The sequence below is a fragment of the Microplitis mediator genome, chromosome 5 (genome assembly GCF_029852145.1).
Source record: "Microplitis mediator isolate UGA2020A chromosome 5, iyMicMedi2.1, whole genome shotgun sequence".
In the NCBI taxonomy this organism is placed as follows: Eukaryota; Metazoa; Arthropoda; class Insecta; order Hymenoptera; family Braconidae; genus Microplitis; species Microplitis mediator.
The window spans coordinates 19,293,747-19,317,462 of record NC_079973.1 but is presented as its reverse complement, the minus strand read 5'-3'; the positions used below and the strand labels follow the sequence as shown (position 1 = coordinate 19,317,462).

At 27.6% G+C, this 23,716-nt stretch overlaps 2 protein-coding genes across 2 annotated transcripts; both read right to left on the bottom strand.

Moving 5' to 3' along the window:
* Positions 1–11,485: 11,485 nt before the first annotated feature.
* LOC130668033 (uncharacterized) lies at positions 11,486–20,961 on the bottom strand. Its single transcript, XM_057470020.1, has 5 exons — positions 17,894–20,961; positions 16,679–17,776; positions 14,462–14,989; positions 14,041–14,346; positions 11,486–13,948 (listed from the first exon to the last, which is right to left on the bottom strand). Exons 2-5 carry the CDS (start codon positions 16,736–16,738, stop codon positions 13,553–13,555), a joined length of 1,290 nt encoding a protein of 429 aa, XP_057326003.1. The 5' UTR covers positions 16,739–17,776; positions 17,894–20,961; the 3' UTR covers positions 11,486–13,552.
* Positions 20,962–21,108: 147 nt separating this feature from the next.
* Positions 21,109–23,458, bottom strand: LOC130668037 (uncharacterized). The gene is made up of 3 exons (XM_057470024.1): positions 22,555–23,458; positions 21,700–22,002; positions 21,109–21,618 (listed from the first exon to the last, which is right to left on the bottom strand). The coding sequence occupies exons 1-3, from the start codon at positions 23,071–23,073 to the stop codon at positions 21,223–21,225; spliced, it is 1,218 nt and encodes a 405-aa protein (XP_057326007.1). The 5' UTR covers positions 23,074–23,458; the 3' UTR covers positions 21,109–21,222.
* Between the last annotated feature and the right edge of the window lie 258 nt (positions 23,459–23,716).

The window sequence follows — 23,716 nt, the reverse complement described above, 5'->3', positions numbered from 1 at the left end:
TATATATATATATATATATATATATATATATATATATATCTGCTTTCTCAATTCAAGACATCTTAAATCATTAAAAGCTTTCTCATAAAATTATTTTACAAAAAAACAATTTATTTATATTAATTTATATAAAAAAAATATCTATTGAATATTAGGGTGATCCAAAAAATAACAAATTTTTTTTTTCTCGAAAACAGGTTCAAAAGTTTTATTTAGATAAAAAAAAGACGCCTGTGAAAATTAGAGCTCTTAATATTAACATTAAGAGGTTCCTCATCGCACTTTGCTATTTTCCATAAGAATAACATGGAAAAATTTTTTTTTTGCGTATTCTGATTTTCATAAGTTGCTAACGATGTGTCATAGGAATAATTGGCAGGCATATTTTTGTAGGTAATTGAATACTCTACAAAAAAAGTTTCTTATCATTTTTTGATAAATCTATTTGTTCAAAAGTTATTTAAGGTTGAAGTCAAATTCATATTAAATTTTGAGATCTTTTTACTTTTCCGGCGAAACTATCAGACCTATTACAAAATATCATGGAACCTTTTGTGTAGAAAATTTTATTCCCTAGAAGTTATTTCCAATGAAGTTTTTTCGAATTCCGCATTGTTTTCTAGTTATTTTTATTTTAATGTCAAGCTCTTAAAATCGATCAGAAGACTATTTTTCTATAAGCATGAATAAAATTGTCTACAAAAAAGGTCCCATCATGTTTTGTAATAGGTCTGATAGTTTCGCCGGAAAAGTAAAAAGATCTCAAAATTTAATATGAATTTGACTTCAACCTTAAATAACTTTTGAACAAATAGATTTATCAAAAAATGATAAGAAACTTTTTTTGTAGAGTATTCAATTACCTACAAAAATATGCCTACCAATTATTCCTATGACTGCTCGTTAGCTACTTATAAAAATCAGAAGACATAAAAAAAATTTTTTCCATATTATTCTTATGGAAAATAGAAAAGTGCGATGAGGAACCTCTTAATGTTAATATTAAGAGCTCTAATTTTCACAGGCGTCGTTTTTTAACTATAAATAAAACTTTGGAACCTGTTTCCGAGAAAAATAAAAAATTTGTTATTTTTTGGATCACCCTATTGAATATCATAATTAAATATTGTAATGTTTATTATTTGATGAAATGAAAAAAAAAAATGATACATCCGTCAATAATTTGTACCTGGAATATAAAACGAGAGAAGGGTAGTAATGATGGCACTGCGGGAGATCAAGAGGGTGAAAATTATATGTCTTTATATGGTATGTAGTTTACATCCTAGATATATAATAAAACGAGTGTGTAACCCCTCGATAGTTTATGGCTTATGGAAACTGAACAATTTGGATGTAGCAATTTGTATGAATACACGCGTTCTTACCCTTTCAGTTAGCTCTAAGTCTTTATTGATAATCGTATGAATGTACAATTTACATGTAACAAATATATAAAAAATAAACATAAAAATCAATAATCACAGAAATTAAGCTTTCAGATCAACCATAAACAACAATAACAAACAGAAACCAAGTATACAAAAGTTTCTAGTTGTTATAAACATACTTTCTTTTCTTTTTTGAGTATTTGATTTTGACTTTTTTTGTGTTCCACTACACTTATGTTACTTATATAGTGTAGATTCGAAACAAGAAGCTTTGCAGCAGCTCTGGCATCGAACACTCGTTATAACCCAATATAAAGACATAGAAATTTCTCATGGTCACTAACTCTCACGTACAGACCCTTGTACTCGTCAAATAAAACATAAAGGCTCCCAGAAACAAACTACTTGAAAAATTGTCCAACACTATTACGGGATGAAAATTGTCTCTTGACTCAATAGTTTTATATTTTTCAATATAAAAACTTATATTTATATTAGACTGATTCAAAAAAACCGACTGTTATTTTTTTAAATTACACAGAAAATATTGTTCGAAATGATGAAACAAACATACTGCTAAAGTTTGAGCTCTTAATATTAATTAATTTTTGATATCCCATTTGAATATCATGGGAAAAATTTTTTTTAAAGTTTGGAATATTGTCACTGATTAGCGAATCAGTATATCGGAAAAAATAACAAACATTTTTGTTGGAAATTGAATGCTCTACAAAAGAGGTCTGTTATTATTTTTCGATAAATTGAGTTCTTCAAAAGTTATTCGAGGTCAAAGTTCAATTCATAGTAAATTTTAGTATTATTTGACTTTTCCGGCGAAACTATCAGACTTATGGTAAAATATTATAGGACCTTTTTCGAAGATCATTTATTTCTCACTAATTTTCGATAACCAAATTTCCGAACTTCTTTAATTCTTTGCATTTACAAGTAAATAATTAAAATCGGCCAGAATACGATCTTTAGGAACAATTTGACATTTAAATGCAAATAACTAAAAAGCTTCCAGGAATTTAGAAAACTTTGTATAAAATAAGTTGTAGGAAATGAATTAATCTGCAAAAAAGATCTTATAACATTTCAAGATGTCTGATAGTTTCGCAAAAAAAGTAAAATAATACTAAAATTTACTGTGAATCCAACTTTGAGCTTGAATAACTTTTGAATAATTAAATTTATCGAAAAATGATAAAAGACCTTTTTTGTAGAGCGTTCAATTTCCAAAAAAAAATTCCATTAAATTTTCCGATATACTGATTCGCTGATCACTAACAAAATTCCGAACTTTAAAAAAAATTTTTCCCATGTTATTTAAATGGGATATCAAAAATTGCGATGAGGTGATTGTTAATATTGATATTAAGAGCTCAAACTTTAATAGTATTTTTTTTTCACCATCCCGAACAATATATTCCGTATAATAGTTGATAATAAAAACAGTCGGTTTTTTTGAATCAGTCTAATATATGTCAAAAATATAAAATAGTAATCAGCAAGCATGCAGAAAAGAATTTAACAAACAGTAATTGAAATTGATGTTGAAATAAAAAATGAACGAAAAAATAGAGATGGCTATCAAGAAGCTGTCATTATCCAACATTGACAGAACAACGGACGGTCATGAAAAAAAATAAAATGTAGGCATATATATATATATAAGAATGTATGTGTGTATTAAATAATAAAAAAGAAAAGTTATCGGCACGCACAAACGAGGATAGAAAAGAGATATGATGTACATTTATGAAGTGCCAGTCACGTGTCGTGTAGCAGTGATACAAAGATATCATTTTCTGTAGGTCGGTTCACAGACTTGATGTATGTAATATCTAGTACACTGTAGGGATACACACGTGTCACGACGTGAAATCTCAGAGCTCTTGTTTATTACATAGCACACCCTAGAAACATAGACCGACGCATCAAACGATTCATCGCTTGATCATAATCGCATTTAGCTTTTACCATTCATATCCATAGATATTGTATACATCTAAATCACGTACAATTTTTGCTCCCGGCTATTTTATATCTAACAATAATAACCATCTGTATCTATTACCGTTTACTAACTCTGTTACAGTCAATCATCTCTCGTTCCCTTTTTTCACATACTTTTAGAATATATCAATTATCAAAATTCGATTTTATTTGTGCAATCATTATTTTTAATTTATGAAGGAGTTTGGGGTAAAGTTAAACATCTTTTCGAGAAAAACAAAATTTTCAAATTCAAAAATGTTTATATATCATAAATGTATGTAGAAATTTATAAAACAAAAGGGGAAAAATATAATTTCTCAACTATAAAAAAAATCTTTTGTATTAAAACTTTTTCTTTTACAAATATTATTCAAATTGATATTGGATTCGTCAATTTACTATACACGGAAAGAAAAAAATAGGTGCTGCAACAGGACGCAGTCCTGTGGGAGCAACAGAATCTTCCCTGTGGAATCAATAGGATAAGGAACAAGTTTCATGTACTAATTTTTTTTCTCCATATAGTAAAATTTCAAAATTTGAAAAAAAATTTTAAGTTAGGAAAAAAATTCTAATTTTAAAATTAAAATTTTTTTTCGAAGTTAATTTCTTATTTTCGAAATTAGAATCTTCGTTCGAAATTTGACTCTTTTTTCAAATTTTGAAACTTCAGTATACTGACAAAAAATGTTCGTACATGAAACTTGTTCCTTTTCTATTGATTTCACAGGAAAAGTCCTGTTGCTCCCACTAGTCCTGTTGCTCCCACAATATGTGGGATTAATTTTTTTTATAAGTTATTTACATAAAGAAAAATGACATTTCATAAAATTATTGGATGTAAAGGAAGAAAGAAAAAAATTTCAACAGTTTTTATCATAAAACAAGTTACAGTAGAAACTTTGTAAGTCGAACCTCGATAAGTCGAAAACCTCCTAAATTCGAAGAAATGTTTCATCCCCTTTCCTCCAAGCCCCAAAACCTCCGTTGCTCGAAATTTTTACCCTCTATAAGTCGAAATAATTAGTGAATCCCTACAAGCTATTTTTGTACATTTTTTATTATTTATTATTATCTCGAATTTAAAATTATTACCGTATGTTAGGATTTTATTAGGATTACCAGTTCTACGAAATGGTAATGGAATTTATAGCTGACGTCAGGTTTTCTGTTAGCGATTGTAAAATAATCATACCTTTAGACTTAGTTAAGATTCACTGCAATACACATATCAATTTCGACAGCTCCTGCTGCCTAACTCGAAATCCTCTATAACTCGAAAACTCTATAACTCGATTTTTTTTGCCTCTCCCTTGGAGTTCGAGTTATAGAGGTTCTACTATTTACATTTTTCGACTGACACTCGATTTTTTAAAAAGTTTAAGAAAAAAAATTTCAAAAAGTGCCCAATTATATTCACAAAAATGGTTTGGGAATGTTTGAAGGACAAACTATGTTTATAAAATTTTTGGGGTGGCCCATTTCGCCCCTTCCTATCCCGTTTCACACCTCCCACCCCTCTATCAATTTAAAATAAAAAAAAAAATTATCAATTACATTCAAATATTTTTTAGTAAAACCGAACATATTTTCTTATGAAGCCTTTAAACTAATTGATACAATGGTTCTCCTGAATACATAGAAATATATATATATTTAAACATATCATGTAATTGATTTATTAATTGATGTTAACAGAACTAAAGACCGATCCCTACTGATTTATTTAACAATTTTCCAAGTAGAATTATTGAATCTTACGTTTAACTAAAAATGTACTAGGGAGTATCTTTTTCCAAATAAGATGTAGTGTGTGTTAAATTTTAAATACTCAAATTTCAAAAGCCCGAACGACCATATGGCGTATTTATCGGTAGAATAAATTTATTATCAAGTTAAAAATGTATTTTTAAAATCGATTCTAAGTAATTTGATTCAAACAACAATTTTTAAATTTTTCTTGCTTAATTTCATCAATATTTAAATGAATATTATCTCAAATTACATTTTCTGTAATTATAAAATTTACCGGAATAAATTTAGTCTTTTTAATAAATTATGAAATTAAGTAATTAGCAATAATTATGAAAATTCATTTTCACTTAAAATTTAGTTAACGAAAATAATTCTAAGAGGGGCAAAATTAAGAATAAAGGGTTAAGGGAAAATCGGATGAAATTTTAATTTACGTCTGTGCGAAGGATTTCATATTTCTTCGAGTCAGGAAAAAACATTGTGAGTTAGGTCTATTCTATGATTAACTGATAAAACTAATTCTGAGAGCTGTAAAGTTAAGTATAGACAAAGGGGTAAACAATCATTTTGTATGGACATATGAATAGGCTTATATATCTTAAAGTATTGAATGTTTGTAAAGAACATTATAAAGTCAAGTTTGGAAGCTAAATAAACGAGGTAATTTATGAAATCCTATTATCCCAGATTAGTCTTGGATATTTCCAACAAAGCTCTAGATATTGTCTACCGATAATTTTCTATGAAAATAAAATCTTTGATATTGTAAGTCATGCAGGAAATTTACGTCTGGCTACCTTTAAATATTAAAGTTAAATAAAGATAACAGTTTTAACTCTAGCTACCGTATTCATGATTTTTGACTTTATAATGTACTTGATAAATTTATTATTTATTTCCTTGTTTACTAAGAAATATTAGTTGACAAACAAAGTCGACTTTATAATTTTCTCACTCCCATAAAATTTAAACCCCAGTAGTTGTACAAAAGATTTCTTACGGCATCCCAAGAATATTGAGAAAGTCAATTTTGAAACTTTACTACCTACATTTTAACTCTGCTGTACATTTATGATGCACTTCTTACCTCTACGACTCTGCTGTGTCTTTGTACTTTGGGGATAGAGTACGAAATTAAATTTTAGGAGAAAAAGAGCTGAAGACAAAATAAAAGTAAGGAAAATTTTAGTTACAAGTGAAAGTGTGCGGCTTACCTTAAATTTAAACTACACTTGCACCCTAAATTGACCCATAAATCCAGAAAGTTATGATTTATAGTATTTCTCTAAAATTCAAAGACTTTGGTGAAAACTCAATGCAGCCATAGCCACAGAATCCCAAAACATTCGCGCTATTTTATCTGGTTATTTTGACCTTGCGCTATTGTTAATTTTATGATACCTGCAAGTTGTAACTCATAATTTTATGATGTTTCACACAAAAGTACAGAAGCTAAAATTTTATGTATTTTAGAAAAGTTTTATAATATTTATGTCAAATATCCGAAAACCTTAAGAATTTTATTTTTTTTTTTCAACTCTCCAATAAAACAAGACGACTTCAGACGAGGGTGAGGTTTACTGTCCGAGATGAAGTATTCAATTATGTTTTATTCCCTATCACATAATATTTTTTTCATAATTATGTACTTTCATTTTAAGAAACTCCGCATTTTAATTTCTAGATCCAGTTAAAACGAAACAACTCATGACCAATAGCTCAATGTACTATACGGAAAAAAAAATAGATAGGAATACCCGGGTCAAAAAAATAACTTGATTTTGACTGCTATAATTTTTTGGACTTGTATTTGAATTAGTTAACTTGATTTTGACTACACTTACTTTTGATAACTTTAATATGATTCTTTTTACTTCAAAATTTTAGTTAAATAAGTCAAATTCAAGTCAAGTCTGACTTGGATTTGAGTTAAAAATTTAAGTCAAATTCAAGTCTTAATGGATTTGAGTTAAATTTTCAAGTCAAATTAAAGTCCCAATGGATTTGACTTAAATGACTTAAATGTAAGTCAACTAAGTCAAATCCAAGACAACATGACTTCAATTTGGCTTAGTTGACGTTAATCGGTACTAAGTAAGATGAATAAGACAACTTATTAGTCAAAAGCAAGTCAAAACCAAATGTGTTTTCATATCTTGAAATGTGATTTTCATTCATTACAAAAAGAACTGAAACTTGACGTGCGTTTGTCTTGCTAGATCTGCTTAATTTTTAATTTTTAAAATTACGCCAAAATCAAATTATTTTTTTTGACCCGTTATTATGCTACACAAGAATGATCGCAAAGTATGTAGAAACTGATGTTTGCATATTACTAGTTTTCGTCATAATAGGAGTGGATAGTTCTTATACATACGACTGAGTACGATTCAACACGACAACCATTACTATGCTACACTGAGAAAAAATTTTTTTTTCCAATTACAAATACTTCTCTTAAACAAATATTCACTCAGTACTATACAAACAAATAATATTCTTAATCATAGTAAATACATACTTCAATCGAGTAATATTTTCTTGATTTAAGAATTTCTATACTTATTTTAAGAAAATGTACTTGGTTGGAGTACTCCAATTTTAGTAAATATGTACGTAAATCTTTACTAAGATTAAACAAATATTTACCTGGTACTATGCAAGCAGTTATATACTTGAAAAAAGTTTTTTTTTCTCAGTGTACACTTATGTCGAAATTCGGTTAATTAAAATTACGTATGATGATTATTCTGAGGTTTAATAAGTATAAACCAATGCGACTTTGACAAAACTTGAATAATGTTAGAAACTAAACCTTTTCTAAAACTGTAGAAAAAGAAACCGATGAGTTTTAACCCACTAAATCGTACACGGTAAAAAATTTATGTGTGAAATATCAAGCGGTGTACTTTTTAACATGGTATGATCGTTTTATTTCTCACTGTTTAGTGCACGGAGAAAATTTAATGATAGAAATTATTATCTAGATGATTTATACAATCATATAGATTGTAACATTCACCATATTTATACACAGAAAAAACAGATATCTTGAGTCAAGAAAATATTTTTGAAGACAAACGTTTTCGGGAACCAAGTCAAGATTTTCTTGAGCCAAGAGAATTCGTCGTGGTTGGAGAAGATTTCTACTTTATCTGAGAAAATTTAGGTCTCCAAAAAAATTTTCTTGAATCAAGAATATTTACCTTCAGTCGAGAATTTTTTTTTTGTGTGTAGTTGTTGTTACAATCCTGTATGTTAACTAGAGTTAATTATTATTATTCTAAATAGTTATATTTATAATTCAGATGGTAACAGTTACTATCAGAAATTATAATGGTTACAAGGTTAAAAAAATACTAAATGTTAATAATGACCAAATGTTATTCATTACTCAGTACTTGGATAATTCTTATTTTGATGAGCATACTCAATCATTCGAAATTATTGACAGAAGCTCTCTCGCTTAGAAATTTTTATTTTACGCTGATCTAGACGACTGTACAGTAACTTATTTCAACACTTTAAACAATAAAATGTACGTTACTAAATTATGGATTTAAATAGAAAATATTTGTTTACAATTTGAAAGTAAAATTAAAATAGGGCTAGTGCGCCAACGGAGAGTTTATAATATAAATAATTTTAATACTTGTATTTTAACTTTTAAAAAATTGTCATTTTCTTGTACAAATCTTATAAATAAAACTTCAGTGTGTTTGTCATCATATTTGGATTCGAAAATTTACAATGTTGCAGCAGTACTTGAAAATGATTGAATTTTCGATCAATTTTTTCATAGCATTCAATAATATCAATTACCATCCTTGATAGTAAAAATTATCATCCTGATAGTCACTGTTACAAAATTTATTGCAGAAGTTATCATCAAATAATTAATAATTCTATTAAAAAAAATTATAACACTAACTATTTCTGCACTGAAAAACGTTCCAATCATTATGGATGATTGGAATTAAAAATTTAGCATGATTAACACAATTATTCAATTTTCTCTGTGTGTTATTAGCTCAAATACTGTCCGATAATATAATCTGTATTTAAAAATGATTGAATAATATATACCAGTACATCATTATTATTATTGATGACGATCATTTTAAAATAAAAATTAAATACCTAGCATTGAAGTAATCGAGACGTTAGAATAAAAAAATTTATGTATTTACACCATAGGTGGTGTGATCGATGTAATTCACGTGGTTCAAAATTCAACACCGGACGTCATGTAACTTCCACACCGACGGTGTTGAAAATTTTAACAATAAATCATTCACAACACACTGCAAACTTAAACTTTTTACAGTATATTTTTCTCTAATTTGCTTGTGCTTCGATCGGTTCAACAGATGAAAACAATTATAATTGTTGGATTTAATTTCAAATTTAAATTTAACTATTTTACAAGCTACATCCATATGGAGCGACACCTGTCGCTTGATCTTTATAATTATTCCCTATATTATCATTGTTATTATTACTTTTGCAATTCACATCATCACTACATCAGAACAATAAAACAAAGATAGTGTACTGTATTATTAATCGAATAAATAACAACAGTTATATTAAACAAAAGTGATTACTCTGCAACCCGTTGTCCTCTCCAATAATCCTAATAATAATTTACATGAAAATTAAGTTTACTAAAATTTTCAGAATTTTTTCTTTTCAGTAAAATTATTTATCATCAAATTCTTCATTTCGGTTTTCCAATATACATGAAATATTTTAATCATCAAAATTTTATTGACTAGATTGTAATTTACATTTTAGTTACAATTGAAATAGTCATTTAACTGGACCTTTCTTGAAAATGAAAAGAAAATCTTTTCAGCATACAATTTTCAAGACCGAAAATAATAATTTTTCATCATTAGAAAAATTCAAAAAATATTTCTTGTTGACACATTCATTTCATCCCCCATCTAAAAACATTTTAAATCTATTTTTAATTGCCAGAAAAAAAGGTTTTATATCCATTAAGACTAAATACATTTATTTTTCCGACTTTTTCTATAATTTGATAAATTGCAAATAAAGTATCGATAACAACCAAAAGCAACAATTTATAGAATAAAATCCCACGCATTTGGAATATAGCATGCGCATTATTGCCCGCATCTTAACATCCGTTGTCAAACATGACTGTCGTATTTTATTCTCCAGACAGGGTCTTTAGCGCATCAATTTACTTAATCGCGTTTGAATATGGTAACGATAGTTGAGATATATTATTTATCGATTTCATTGCGCCTATATACACACATATATATTCATAACCGAATCCCACGGGTATATTGTCATTTTATGTATATATAAGATGACAACCTGGCGCGTGCAATCAAAACTTCTCGCCAATCAAACTTATCACAGTAAATAAAATATACCCCTATATATTGAAAAAAAAAATATATAGTCCACTACTTGACAAACAATTTTCCAATCGGGGATTTCACTTGTATCAAAAAGGGACAATTTAGACTGCGGGTAAAATACTATATACTATTATATTGTATACAGCTACTCAAGTACAATAGTACACTCTGCTACTGTTTGTCACTACACTTTAACCAACATACATTATATTTGTATTAGCTATTTCTTACCATCAACGCGACTTTTTGAATTTATCGTTCGCTGTGGGCACTTTGTTGTCACTACTGTATATTCTATAAAATCCTTACTTTCTTATAAAAGTCACATTGTATTATTCATACAATTTTTTATTACTTCACTATATTTATATCTTTCAGGCTTTGACAATCAAGATGAAAAATACCTATTTTTGTATAATAGACAATAAATTATCTATTTAAAAATAATCTTATATCAAAAAAATTAGTATTACTTAATTCAATTTGTCTGACAATAAAAATTATAGGTGGGAATAAAACGTAATTTTTATTTTTCATTGTAATGATTTTTATTATTATTTTTGTTGAAGATAAATTTAGTAACCCCATCAAATATTTATTCTCTAAGCCGGATCTTTATTGTGAGCGTAAAAAAAATTATCCGTCCAAATTGGTCAATCAGAAAATGCCTCCCGAAAAATTCTAACCCAAAAACTGTTGAATATTTTTTGTGGTTACTCAACACACAAGACGATGATGGATTTCTCTCAAAACAAATTCAATCAAAACGTCCCACCTGATAAATTACAGGATTAGTGTGTTTTGTGTACAAAAAAAAGTCTACGCATCACTGAAAAATAAAATTTAAAAAAAAACTCAAATTTTTTATTTACATTTATTTGAATAAATAACAAATACCATTCATACACATTTTCAATAATTATTTAAAACTATCTCATGTATAAAATAATTTATATAGATTATTTTAATAACAATAATTTAAAGTTATAAAATACTTAAATTCACAAATTTATCAAAAATTTAATTATAAACAACTTAAAAAATAATAATTTAAATTTTAAATAAAAAAAAATTTACCTAAGTTAAATTTATTCTATATATACGCACGTTAATAGAAATCTATAAATTGAGAATAGATTTTTATTTTTTCGCCCCACGAGTATTTTCTCTCGACATGACTAATTGCTTGGGTGCTACTGAATTTTTAACAGTGCAAATACATTTTGACGACCGAGTAACCTGGATACCCACGACTGTGTTAAACCATAAAGCCTCGGTAATGTTATTCTACAATTGTACATTAGACTGTCAGAAAAATTTTTTTATTCATTTCTACAAAATTCAATTGTAATTAAAATTTAAAATTCAGGTTCATTGTACTTATGTTCTTTAGATTTATAATCCTTCGAAAAAATATTGGACAACAAAATTTTTTTCTCAATAATTCAATTTTTCTCAAATTTAGAGCATTAACTTTCTTTCTATGAGCTCTGTTAAAACGACTCTAAGGACCATTTTTATAGATAATAAACTCTTCTATAAGAACTTCAATTGCAAAACGAAAAAAAAAGACATTTTTCTAGTTGACGAATAAAAAACGAAAAAAAATTTGTGATCCTAAAAATTCGATTTCTTCCCCCTAAGTTTCAATCTCTATAACTTTTTTTCTAGCAACTTTAAGCGTATAACACAAGAGACCTTTTATATAGAGAATTCAATGTTCTACAAGATCTCAGAATTAAAAAATCAGAAAAAAAAATTTTACAGATAGTTATTTACAAAATAAAAAAAAAAAATTTCAATGTCCTTTAAATAAGAAAGACCCCCGCCCCACCCCTGTGCGCCAGCTCAATTTTTGAGATATAGCTGAAATTTTGAGAGAATTTTTTTTTTATTAAAGTAACTTTTGAAATGTATTTAATCAAAAAAAAAAAAATTTTGTTTTTCTGACAGTCTATTGTATACATGTATGTACTTTTACTTTCATTATACTAAACATATTTTTTCTCTCCTAAACTTAAATATAGAAAATTTTCACGAGACGCAAAACCCCATTATCTTTAAGAAGATTCATTTCTTTCTCTCTTTATGTTTAAGAAATGACATATATATTAGACAAAAGTAATAGTACACAAAAATCTAAGTGTACTGATTTCAATTTTAAACTATTGTCCATTTCTCCTATGGACATTATACCATAGCAAACTTTTACAAAATTCCGGTAGCTGTTAGTTTACCACCATTTGATTTACTACTTGTATATGTAGGTGGTTGACTTGTGCGACTTATTGACTGACTTACTGTGCAAAAGTATATGTATATATATAGATATATATTTTCAGTACATAAATTTACAAACAGTCGTCTCGGAGTGCGTATAGAACGAGAGTTCTTTGGGTAAAGAGAAATTTAAGTTAAAACATGTCGTTTAACATTCCATTTGACCTTTTTCTATCTTTTTCGCACTCGTTGGTCACAATACTAGGCCTTAAATTTCACGTGAATCTTTAGCGTTATCTATTTTACTTTTTCATTTTTCTTATTCTTTTCTTATTCCATCAGAACCCAGAAACCACCCATCGAGGCTTGCCACAACAATTTCTCTGTTCACGATGTAGGTTAGCAAGACCAACTCCACAGGATTTTACCTACTGCTTTACTGCCCTATTATAAATCAACTTTTTTTTCTTTTTTTTTTTCTCAACAGTTCAATGCGTTTCTCGCTGTGTTTGTAAATTTACAGTAGGAGGTTCAAAAATGCTACTGTACCAACCACCGTACTGTGTAGCACTTGAAAGTAGATCCTTTCAGAAATTTGCCACAGTTACGTAAGGGTTTACTAGACATACCATTTGTTTAATCTGATTTTTAGAAGTCTACTGACGTTATAAAAATATTAAAAATTTTCAAATTTTAATATCAATTCAAATCTAATAAACGCGCGTTAAAAAATAAAACAAAAAATAACTATCAATTGGCTACTTAATTTCTAATGATATCTAATGATTAATCTAAATAACCTTTTTCTAACATCGCAGGAATCATTTTTTTCAACGCTCTGACAGCTCGTGGATTTTTAAATATATTCATTTTAGTTGTACCACTTTTGAAACACTCATCTATCGCTTCTATATCCGAAACATCGGCAATCATTCGTGGATAAAATATTAAACCAGACATAAGTCCATAGATGCGTCTTTTATACATCGAACTTTTAATATCTTGAAGTGTTGGCGGTGCTGTAATACAGCCGTAACTTTTCATTGACTTCGACAATATTTCGACGTATTTTTTAATAAAATAATCATCATAATCAACTTTAAGATTAACCTCAGGACATGTGTTGATAAAATAATGTAAATCAACTGCTGGTGATGTCCAAATTGACATTTGATAATCCAACTACAGAAAAATTCAAACAATTAGTCACGTTTATTTACATTTTTTTTTTTTTTAAATTACATATTCTTATTAATATTTAAATGTTTCCATACCATTCGTACTTCAAGTGGTATAGCATTGTCGTTTTCACGAAACATAAAGTTACCAATCCAACAATCTCCATGATTCAATACGCAAAATTCATCATTGTCGTACTCAGACACTTTCAAAAGTTTTTCATGTTGTGTAACTCTCCGTAATTTTTTTAATTTATCTGAGGCACGAATTGCCCAAGGTTCAGACCATTTACGGATTTTATCAGCTATTTGATCAATGATAAAATCCAACCAATCGTACATATGAGCATGTGTTTCTTCGGACGATGAGCTCGACGTAAAACGTAAAAAACGTCCAGGTTCCTAAGCATTTAAAAATGTTATTCTAATTTACATTTTTCTTATATTTTATTGCCACTATGAGAATCCTAACAACAGACATTAAATATCTTTAACTGTATTAGAAAAAAAAAAATACCTGATCGTTTAGTGCAACTGATCCAGCATGAAATTGTGCAATAGCTTCGATAGCTTTTAGCATGTGCGCTTGTGATAATCCTGCTTTGCGGCATTTATTTTTGAAGCCAAGAGGCTTCAAATCTTCGAGAATAATTGTCGGAGGTTGGGTTGATCCACAAAAAAAACGTGGCCCAAATTGTCGACCAGCAAGCCGCTCCATAGATGGTAATATATTTGTGAATACCATCAATTCGACATTAAATATACCATTCTCGCGAATATAATCTAAACTGAACCCCGGCAATGGTTCTTCTTTTAATATCAAGTGTACTATTTTTTTAATTCTTTTGAATGAATCATTTTTTTCGACACACGTGTATCGCAACGAAAACCTCCATACTTGACTCAAAAAATTTTGTCCTTTTGTGCATGCTAGGCGTTTATTTATTATTGCAACATCTTGAATCGTATAATCTCTTAATCCATTTTGTAAAAATTTTTCGAAAATCATGTTAGTCCAATCAGTGTTTTTAAAGACAACTCCATTCTTTAAAAAAAATTATTTACTCTTATTAGCATATCGACGATTAAAAATAACTAAATAAATTACTTTTCAATTTACTACAAGGAATATTAGTTAAGTGAAAAAAATTTCTTTACTTTAGTTAAGACAATACACTGTAAAAAATAGGGAGTGAATTCGGAGTGGTTACGGATTTAATTTCGATGCAAATTCACTTCGCCCGGGTCAAAAAATTAACTTGATGATGACTTTGTTGACTTATTTGATCTGCCTTTGACTTAATTATTTTGACTTTGACTGCTAATAGTTACACGCTGAAAAAAAGTTGTAATACTTCCCATCTTAACGGAGTAACTATTCCCATCTTTACATTTTAATGATTCTCATTCTTTCATGTTAACTTTTCCTATCGGGGATGGTAAGCATTCTTATTCAAGATGATAATCATTACCATCTCACGGGGCAAAATTAAAAAATTTTCCAGATATAAGAAATATTACTATCTAGATGGTAACTGTTACTATCAGAGACGGTAATCATTCTTATCCGCAATGATAATCATTACCATCTCAGAAGGTAAAATTGAAAAATTTTTCAGGCATAAGAAAAATTACTATCTAGATAGTAGTAACTATTACTATCGGCAATAGTAATTATTACTATATGAGAAATGAATAGTTAACAGAAAAGCATGATAATGATTATCACATACAGATGGTAATCATTGTCTATTGCAAGATGGCAATAGTTAGCTTTTTTTTTCAGCGTGTTCCATCAGGTTATTAAGAATTACGATGTTAATAAAAGGTATAATTAGTTAAGATAATACAACAAAATTTTCTCAGTGCATTTACTCCGGATTTAGTGCGCGTTTACTTGGCAAATTTTTTACAGTGTATGGATTTTACTGAAAAATTAAAATCAAATAGATTTTACACTCTAAAACCCAATGTGTAGTCAAAATCAACACATTTTCCAAACAACATTGAAATGTTACAAACAGTCTATAGATAGTTAACACACCGTGAGATGTGTTTTAAATGACCACAAAAAACTATAGTCAAATTTTACTTATTGCCTTAAATATAGAACACATTTAATGTGTGTTAACATAATACACTTGTAACATACTTGGTTTTAGAGTGTTGTTAAGCTATTTTGATTTTGTATTTTTTTTTTGTTCAATAAATTATTTTATTTTTATATATAATTAATAAAAATAGTTGTTTTATATTATTTTTTCTATCCAAGAAAATGTTATATATAAAAAAAGTTATTTTCTCGGTATCGATATTTAAATAAAACAAAAAAAAAATGATTGATAATTTGAAAAAATTAAATTTATTCAAAAAAGTGATAAATGTCGATCAATAAATAAATTTTATTTACAAACAAAACAATAATATTTTCATAATAATTAATGAAAAGCATTGTAAAGTTATAATCCATTTTATGGAATCAAATAAATAATGTTTTAATCAACTTCGATTACTTGATATAAAAATAATTTTTATATCGACTATTAAAGTCAGTTAATTAATAATTAAGAAAGTCTATGACTTTAACAAGGTCATGATACCATCAGATTTTAATGACATATCAATAAAAAAAAAAAAAAAAATGTATTAAAAAAATAAACTAAGAAATAAAACCGGTTAGAAATAAAAAATGAAAAATATGTTTTGTTTATTTTTAGTAAAATAAATAACTTACCTGCTTAATATTGTCAATAGATTTAGGTAAATTTTCAACACTTCTAATAACTGTTTCCATATTTATGGCTGAAGCGATCTCACTTCCCAATTACTTCTGATAACTCACAACAGTATACTAACGCGGTTTCCACGATTTTAAATGCCTTCAAGTGTACTCACTTTAACATCTGTTAATTTATTACGATTAAAAGATATATTAATGTACAACGTTTAAGTCTTATCTTTTAATTTAACCAAAAGTAATAATGATTGCCGATTACTGAATATTAGGGTCAATAAACGACAGGCAATTTAAAAGAAAAAATAAAAAAACGTTCACAAATATTCATATTTATATTCATAACATAATAAATGACAAATAATATAATCATATGCAAATAAAGGTTATAAAAAATTTATTTATCATGATAATTTTTAAATTTTATTGAACTTCATTGAAATATCCAAGTTTATCCATAATTGGAATTATTTTTGTCAGCGCTGCTGCTTTTTTTGTATCATTATAAAATTCCGTATTCTATTGTTTTGTTTCAATTATAATATCTTTAACATTAATCATACGGTCACCGTCATTTATAACTTGGAGATAGTATACTAGTATATATACACTGAGAGAGAAAAGTGTATATTTCCAAGTAAAATTTCTTGATTTAAGTATTATTTTACTTAAATAATGCCAAGTAAATATTTTCTTAATTTTAGTAAAAATGCATTGTCTGTAGAAATTTATGAGTAGATTTAAACAATAGTTGTAAAGATAAGAAATATTATACTTCGATGTAGTAAATTTTTTCTTGTTTTTAGTATTATGAGTTAAGTAAACATGGTTACTTGAATTTAATTTTTATTTTTCTCAGTGTACTAGTCGAGATAATATGGCCATAGAACGTCTTTTATACGTTGAAAACTTTAGTTCTTCAAAAGTTGGTGGATTGGTTTTGCAACCTAGATTTTTCATCGTTTCAACGAGAGTTTTCAAATAGTTTTCTAAAAAAATATCATTTAATACAAATTTAATTTCTAATTCAGGACAAAGACTAAGAAAGTACTGCAATTCGACGGCTGGAGATGTCCAAACAGATAATTGGAAATCAACCTAATTCAAATAATATATCAGCAATTATTTACTTAAAACCATATATACATACTGCTGTGCAATATTTGTTGATATGCTAATTTAATAATTAATTAATTAGTAAGTATATATACTTACTAAACGAACTTCCAGTGGCTCATTCGTGTCATTCCCACGAAACATAATATTATTAACCCAACAATCACCATGATTCAAAACACAAAATTCATCTTCATCTCTTTGAAGTGATTTTTTGAGATGTTTTATCAATACGTTTGACTATTTCATTAGTTTGCTAGCTGTTTTTGCCCAGCTTTCGTCAGATCAGCCACTAATAATTTTACCGAGATATTCTGTACATCATTCCATCATTTTTAAAAAATTGTCTGGAGCATTATCAGAAAATTTTTAAAGTATAACAATTTAATTTTTTATCATAGAGTAAAAAGTCTCAATAAGTAATGAGCCGCCTCTTATTGACACTGTATTTTTTGATTAATTTAAAGAAATAATGAAGATACTGCAAATTATATAGCGTGCCAATAATTAGCACATTCGAGTGATCATTCAAGATGCTTTATATTTGTCAAAATATTTCAATTGTTAAGAATTAAAATAATTTATTTCTTTAGTGGAAACATCAAACAACAGAATAGTTCAAAAAATTGATCAATTATAAAGATGAAATAGAACTCGGAAAAAATGGACTTAGGAAATTGAAGAATTTTTATTATGCTGTGGACCGAACTGAAACAGGAAGTTGAGTGGCCAAAAAATTATTATGCCACACAACACAAAATATTATACACTTAAAACTTATTGATAAATTTCAATCAACATTATTTCCCGGGTCAAAAATAAAACGTGATATAGACTGTAAGATGAAATGGGAAAAACAAATTTTACACTAAAAAATAGCAAGCCAAAGGAGGGTGAATGACTGTCGTGGATTACCTGACTGTTCATCCGAGGACAATTGATCCACGACAATTAATCCGCGACAATTGATCCTTGCGACGATTGATCCGCCCATAAAATATACTCACACACATATGAATGTGAAAAATTACGCTTTTTTTTCACTAATTTTGTGTGCGTGTAACATAAAAAATATACTCACACACAAATTTTTCACATTTATATGTGTGTGAGTATATTTTATCGACGGATCAATCGTCGCAAGGATCAATTGTCGCGGATCAATTGTCCTCGGTTCATCGGTCGTGTCACCCTGTCGTGCTCAAAGTAAAGATAACTACGTTCAACCTAAGATGAAAAAAGCTCTAAAAGTTGACAAAAATGTAATGTAAATAAACAAAAGCCGAGATATTATATGAAAATCGTCAGCAAATCGATAACATCAAAAGAAAATAACGTGTCAAGTTTTATTTTTGACCCTAGTTGTCTAAATTAGGAATTATAGTAGAAAATAAAAAATTTCTAAAGGCTCACAATAATAATTATAGTGCAGCATAATAATTTTTTGATGACTCAACTTCCTGTTATAAATTTTGTCGACAGCATAATAAAAATTCGAACATTTTTTTAACACTTTTCATGAAGACATTTTTTGTATAAAATATGCTTTCTTTTGATTAATAATAAAAAATATCTATTGTTTTGATTAATAAATATTTTTCCGAATCCAGTTGATCTCAAGATTTTATGATAAATAGATAATTATTTTGAACGTATATACACAAAAAAAAATAAATAATTCATAAGAAAAATATACTAGGCAATATGAAGAATTGAAAAAACCCAGTGATAGCTTTAAAAATTTTTTACGTGCAATGCACCTTGTAATCGTTAAATTTTTGAGATATCTCATCAACACTTCAGCGAACACAACATTATCGATAAATCATCGGGGCCGATTATGATATTACTCAAAATTTTCCAATAAAGTGATTACGATGAAAAATGCAATGAAAAATAAACTTCGGTTGCAAACGTGTAATTAAAAAAAAAGTATTCAAAAATTACTTCATTTACACAGTCACTGACCTACTCGTTGATAAATGATGAATGATAAATATATGAAACTGTCATATAGGTATACAATTTCTTGTGCATTATCAGTTATGTAAGTATAATAGATAATACATTATGATACTAACAATAACGTTTGAATATATGTATATATCTATAACACTCGTATATTTATGATTGCAAAAATAACTAATGAAAAATAAAAAATAAAAAAATACATATGTAAATATAATATTCAAAAGATTAATCACGTACGCTTTGATATGCTATAATAGATTAATAAATAATTATCAAAGTAAGATTATAATCACGTATGGTATAAATACTTTTATGACAAATTATTGCGACGATGGACTAACAAGAATTATGTCTTGACTCGCTCGTAAAACATACAACAGATACCGGCACTCACTGGCATTTTAATAAGCACTCTACAATTTTACACTTTCGATTATCACGTACAATATCTGAAGATAAAAACTATAGATGTTAAAATGTAACTTTCACAAAAATTATTTTATGTGCAGAACTATGTACCAACATATGATGTTTACCAGCAAAATTATTGTTATCATAAATGAGTCATAGTTAGGGTTAAAAATAAAATTACCAATTAGGCAACTTTTGTAATGAATCAAATATAACTTTATTCGCTAAATTCAGATCGGACAATTTCTATTTTTAGGAATTTTGAATTTTCTAGTGGTCTTCAAAAGTTCGATTATTTTAATAGCTTATGTAAGATGGCTAATTAATTGGAAAAAATCTGAAAAATGTTTGACCCTGTGAGCGAACCCCAAAACTTCCAGCTGTTTTCGAGCTTAGAAAGCGTTATTGTTGGTAAATTTTTGAGCTCTGTGACGTCAAAAAACGATGGAACCGAAAAAACATACATTTCACTGAAAAAAAGTAATTTTTATTCAACATCTTTGGAATAAATCGGCCGATATGTTTGTGCTCTGCGGCAATCGAAAGCTTCATGAGACTTAGATTTGATCGTAATTTTCATTTCTCGTATAACTTGTAAACTACTTGATCGATTGATTCTTAAACCTAATCAGTTCAAAAACTTATAAAATCCATCGCAAATCACATTCGAATCGATTGATTCGTTTCAAAGATATCGTCAGACAAAAAAAGTTTACACACACGCATACAAACACACGCACACACACACACGGCCGAACGTCCTCCCGGAAATAGTCAGAATAGCTTCCTAAGACCTCACAACGTTGAGTTCTTATGGAAGCTCGACTTTGGAAAATCGGACTGAAATCAATAATTTCTCTTTTTTTGGAAAATTTCCATTTTTTATAACGAAAAAAAACAAATTTAGAAGAAACATCAGAGAAAAATTCTTCTATGCTAAAATAAAATGAGGCTTTTAAATGTGCACCTTATATAACCCAATATTTATTATGGTTATTAACAATTTATAAAATCAATTCACTGGTATAATGTTGTTTTTTCATTGATTAATCCAAATACCCTTGGTTATCTATTAAAGGAATGAGTTCAACTAATTTATCAATAATTTTTGGGTTATCATAGATTTTAGTGTTCCACGCTTGATTGTCCAATACATTTTTGATAGTACCAATGTCGTCAGGATTAATTATAATTTTTGGATAAAATACTAATCCACCTGCCAAAGCTAACGATCGTCGTTTCATCATTGACAATTTAAGTTCATCAAAAGTTGGTGGTTTTCTTTTACAACCGATTTTTTCCATTGTTTCTACAAGTGTATGTACATATTTTTCTATAAAAAAGTCGTCGAATATGTATTTAATGTCAAATTCAGGACAAATGCTCAGAAAGTACTGTAAATCTAATGCTGGAGATGTCCAGACAGGGAGTTGATAATCAACCTAATTAAAATATTGCGAATAATTTATAAAGAGTCTATTGCTAACATTAAAATCAATTAACTAATAAGTAAATTTACTTACTAAACGAACTTCCAGGGGCTCATTTAAGTCATTTTCAAGAAACATAATGTTGCTGATCCAACAATCACCGTGATTTAAAACACAAAATTCATCTTCATCATAATTAATGTTATTTTTGAGATTCTCTATTATACTTTTGGACAATTTTTCAATTTTTGGAGCTATTTTGCGACATTTTTCATCTGACCAATTATGCATTACATTTCCAAGATACTCAAGACAATATTTTATCATATTTAAAAAATTCGGATGCGTATATTCACCCAACAGACTTTGACGATAATGGTGAAGAGATCCCGGTTGCTAAAAGATTTTTATGAATTTTAACTACATAAATTTATTAATGATTGATTAATTCAAAACAGTGAAAAGTTATTGAGCAAAACAAAGAAACCTTTGAACAATTAAACCGTCAAAATAATTTAGCCAGTATTTTTAGAAAAATTTAAGAACTCAGGATATTATAATTTATTTAACATTAATATAGAATTAAATTGAATTTTTTGAAAAATTGGTTGTTGATGCTAATGTCCACAACTTAAAATAATAATTTTGAAACGTAGTTATATCTGACTATATAAACTGAACACCGAACTTCAATTACATATTTAACGGGTAAAAAAATACTCATTGAAATTAAGAAAATAAATTATGTACAAAAATAATTGCACTCCATTTTGCCCTTACTTTCCTTCAAAATATTCTTTTAAATGAAAATTACTTCAATCAGTGAATATTAACTACACAAATTCCAAAGTATAATACTGATTTACTCAGTGAATATTCGATAACTATCAGCATTTTTCATTGGCTCATTAGCTAATAAATAAAAATAATCAACTTTAATTCAAATACCTTTTCATCTAAAGCAATAGATCCAGCATGATATTTAGCAAGTGTTTCAATTGCCATAAGCATATGAACTTTTGAGAAACCCAATGTTCGATTTTTAGTTCTGAATCCAAATTTCGATAAATCTTCCATAAATATTTCTGAATCATCTACTGATTCATAAAAAAATTTAGGGCCAATTTTTATTCCCACAATTTGTTCTATTTGAGGTAATACACATTTCAAAATTTTAGATTCAATGTCGAAAACATTCATCTTAAACATATGTTTATGTGTTTCATCAGATAACTCTTGTTTTATAAATAAATGAACAATATTTTCAATTTTATTGCATGAACCGTTATTCGAAATAGAGTATGTATACTCCAATGATATTTTTTTTAAATTACTTAAATAATGTTGGCCTTTTTTATTATCATTTACTTCCTGAATAATTTTAACATCATCGATATCATCATTTTCTAAGCCTGAACGTAATATCTCGAGTAAATATTCCTTTTTGTAATGATTTTCTCGTTTCATTTTTATATATTAAGTTGTTTATAAAAGATTGTTGACAGACAATCCTGGCAATCTGGTATTGGTAATTTGAATAAATAATTAACAACGTTAATTTGTACTGTTTTTAAATTCAATATCAAAAAAATGTGCACTCAATATGTGTATCGAATATGTCAATATAAATTTTCCCTTCTTTATTATTTTTATGTTAACATAAAAATAATTTCATTTCACGGTATATATTTTATTGTCTTTATACACTGGACTTAACAATCAAAACAAATTTCATTTAATTATCAAATTAATAATATTTTCATAGTTGTCAAAATCAAGTGATTTAAATATTATTGTTATGTTTAACGATATATTCGTTTAAATATAAAAAAACAAAACTCGTTTCTCGAAAACGTTTACTAAACAACTGTATGAATTTAAATAACATTGACTGCTTTTATACATTTATTTTTAAAAAATACTATCTCTTTTAATTGCATTTAAGAGGTGATATGAAGAACTCGTTTATAGATATATTTTTTAATTAATATTATCAATAAGTAATTATTTATGTTTGTATCACTATATAACAACTCAAAACAATTATTATTGAACGTTTAATCTTTATAACCTCGTTTTTTTATTGCATTGATGAATTTTTCAATGCATA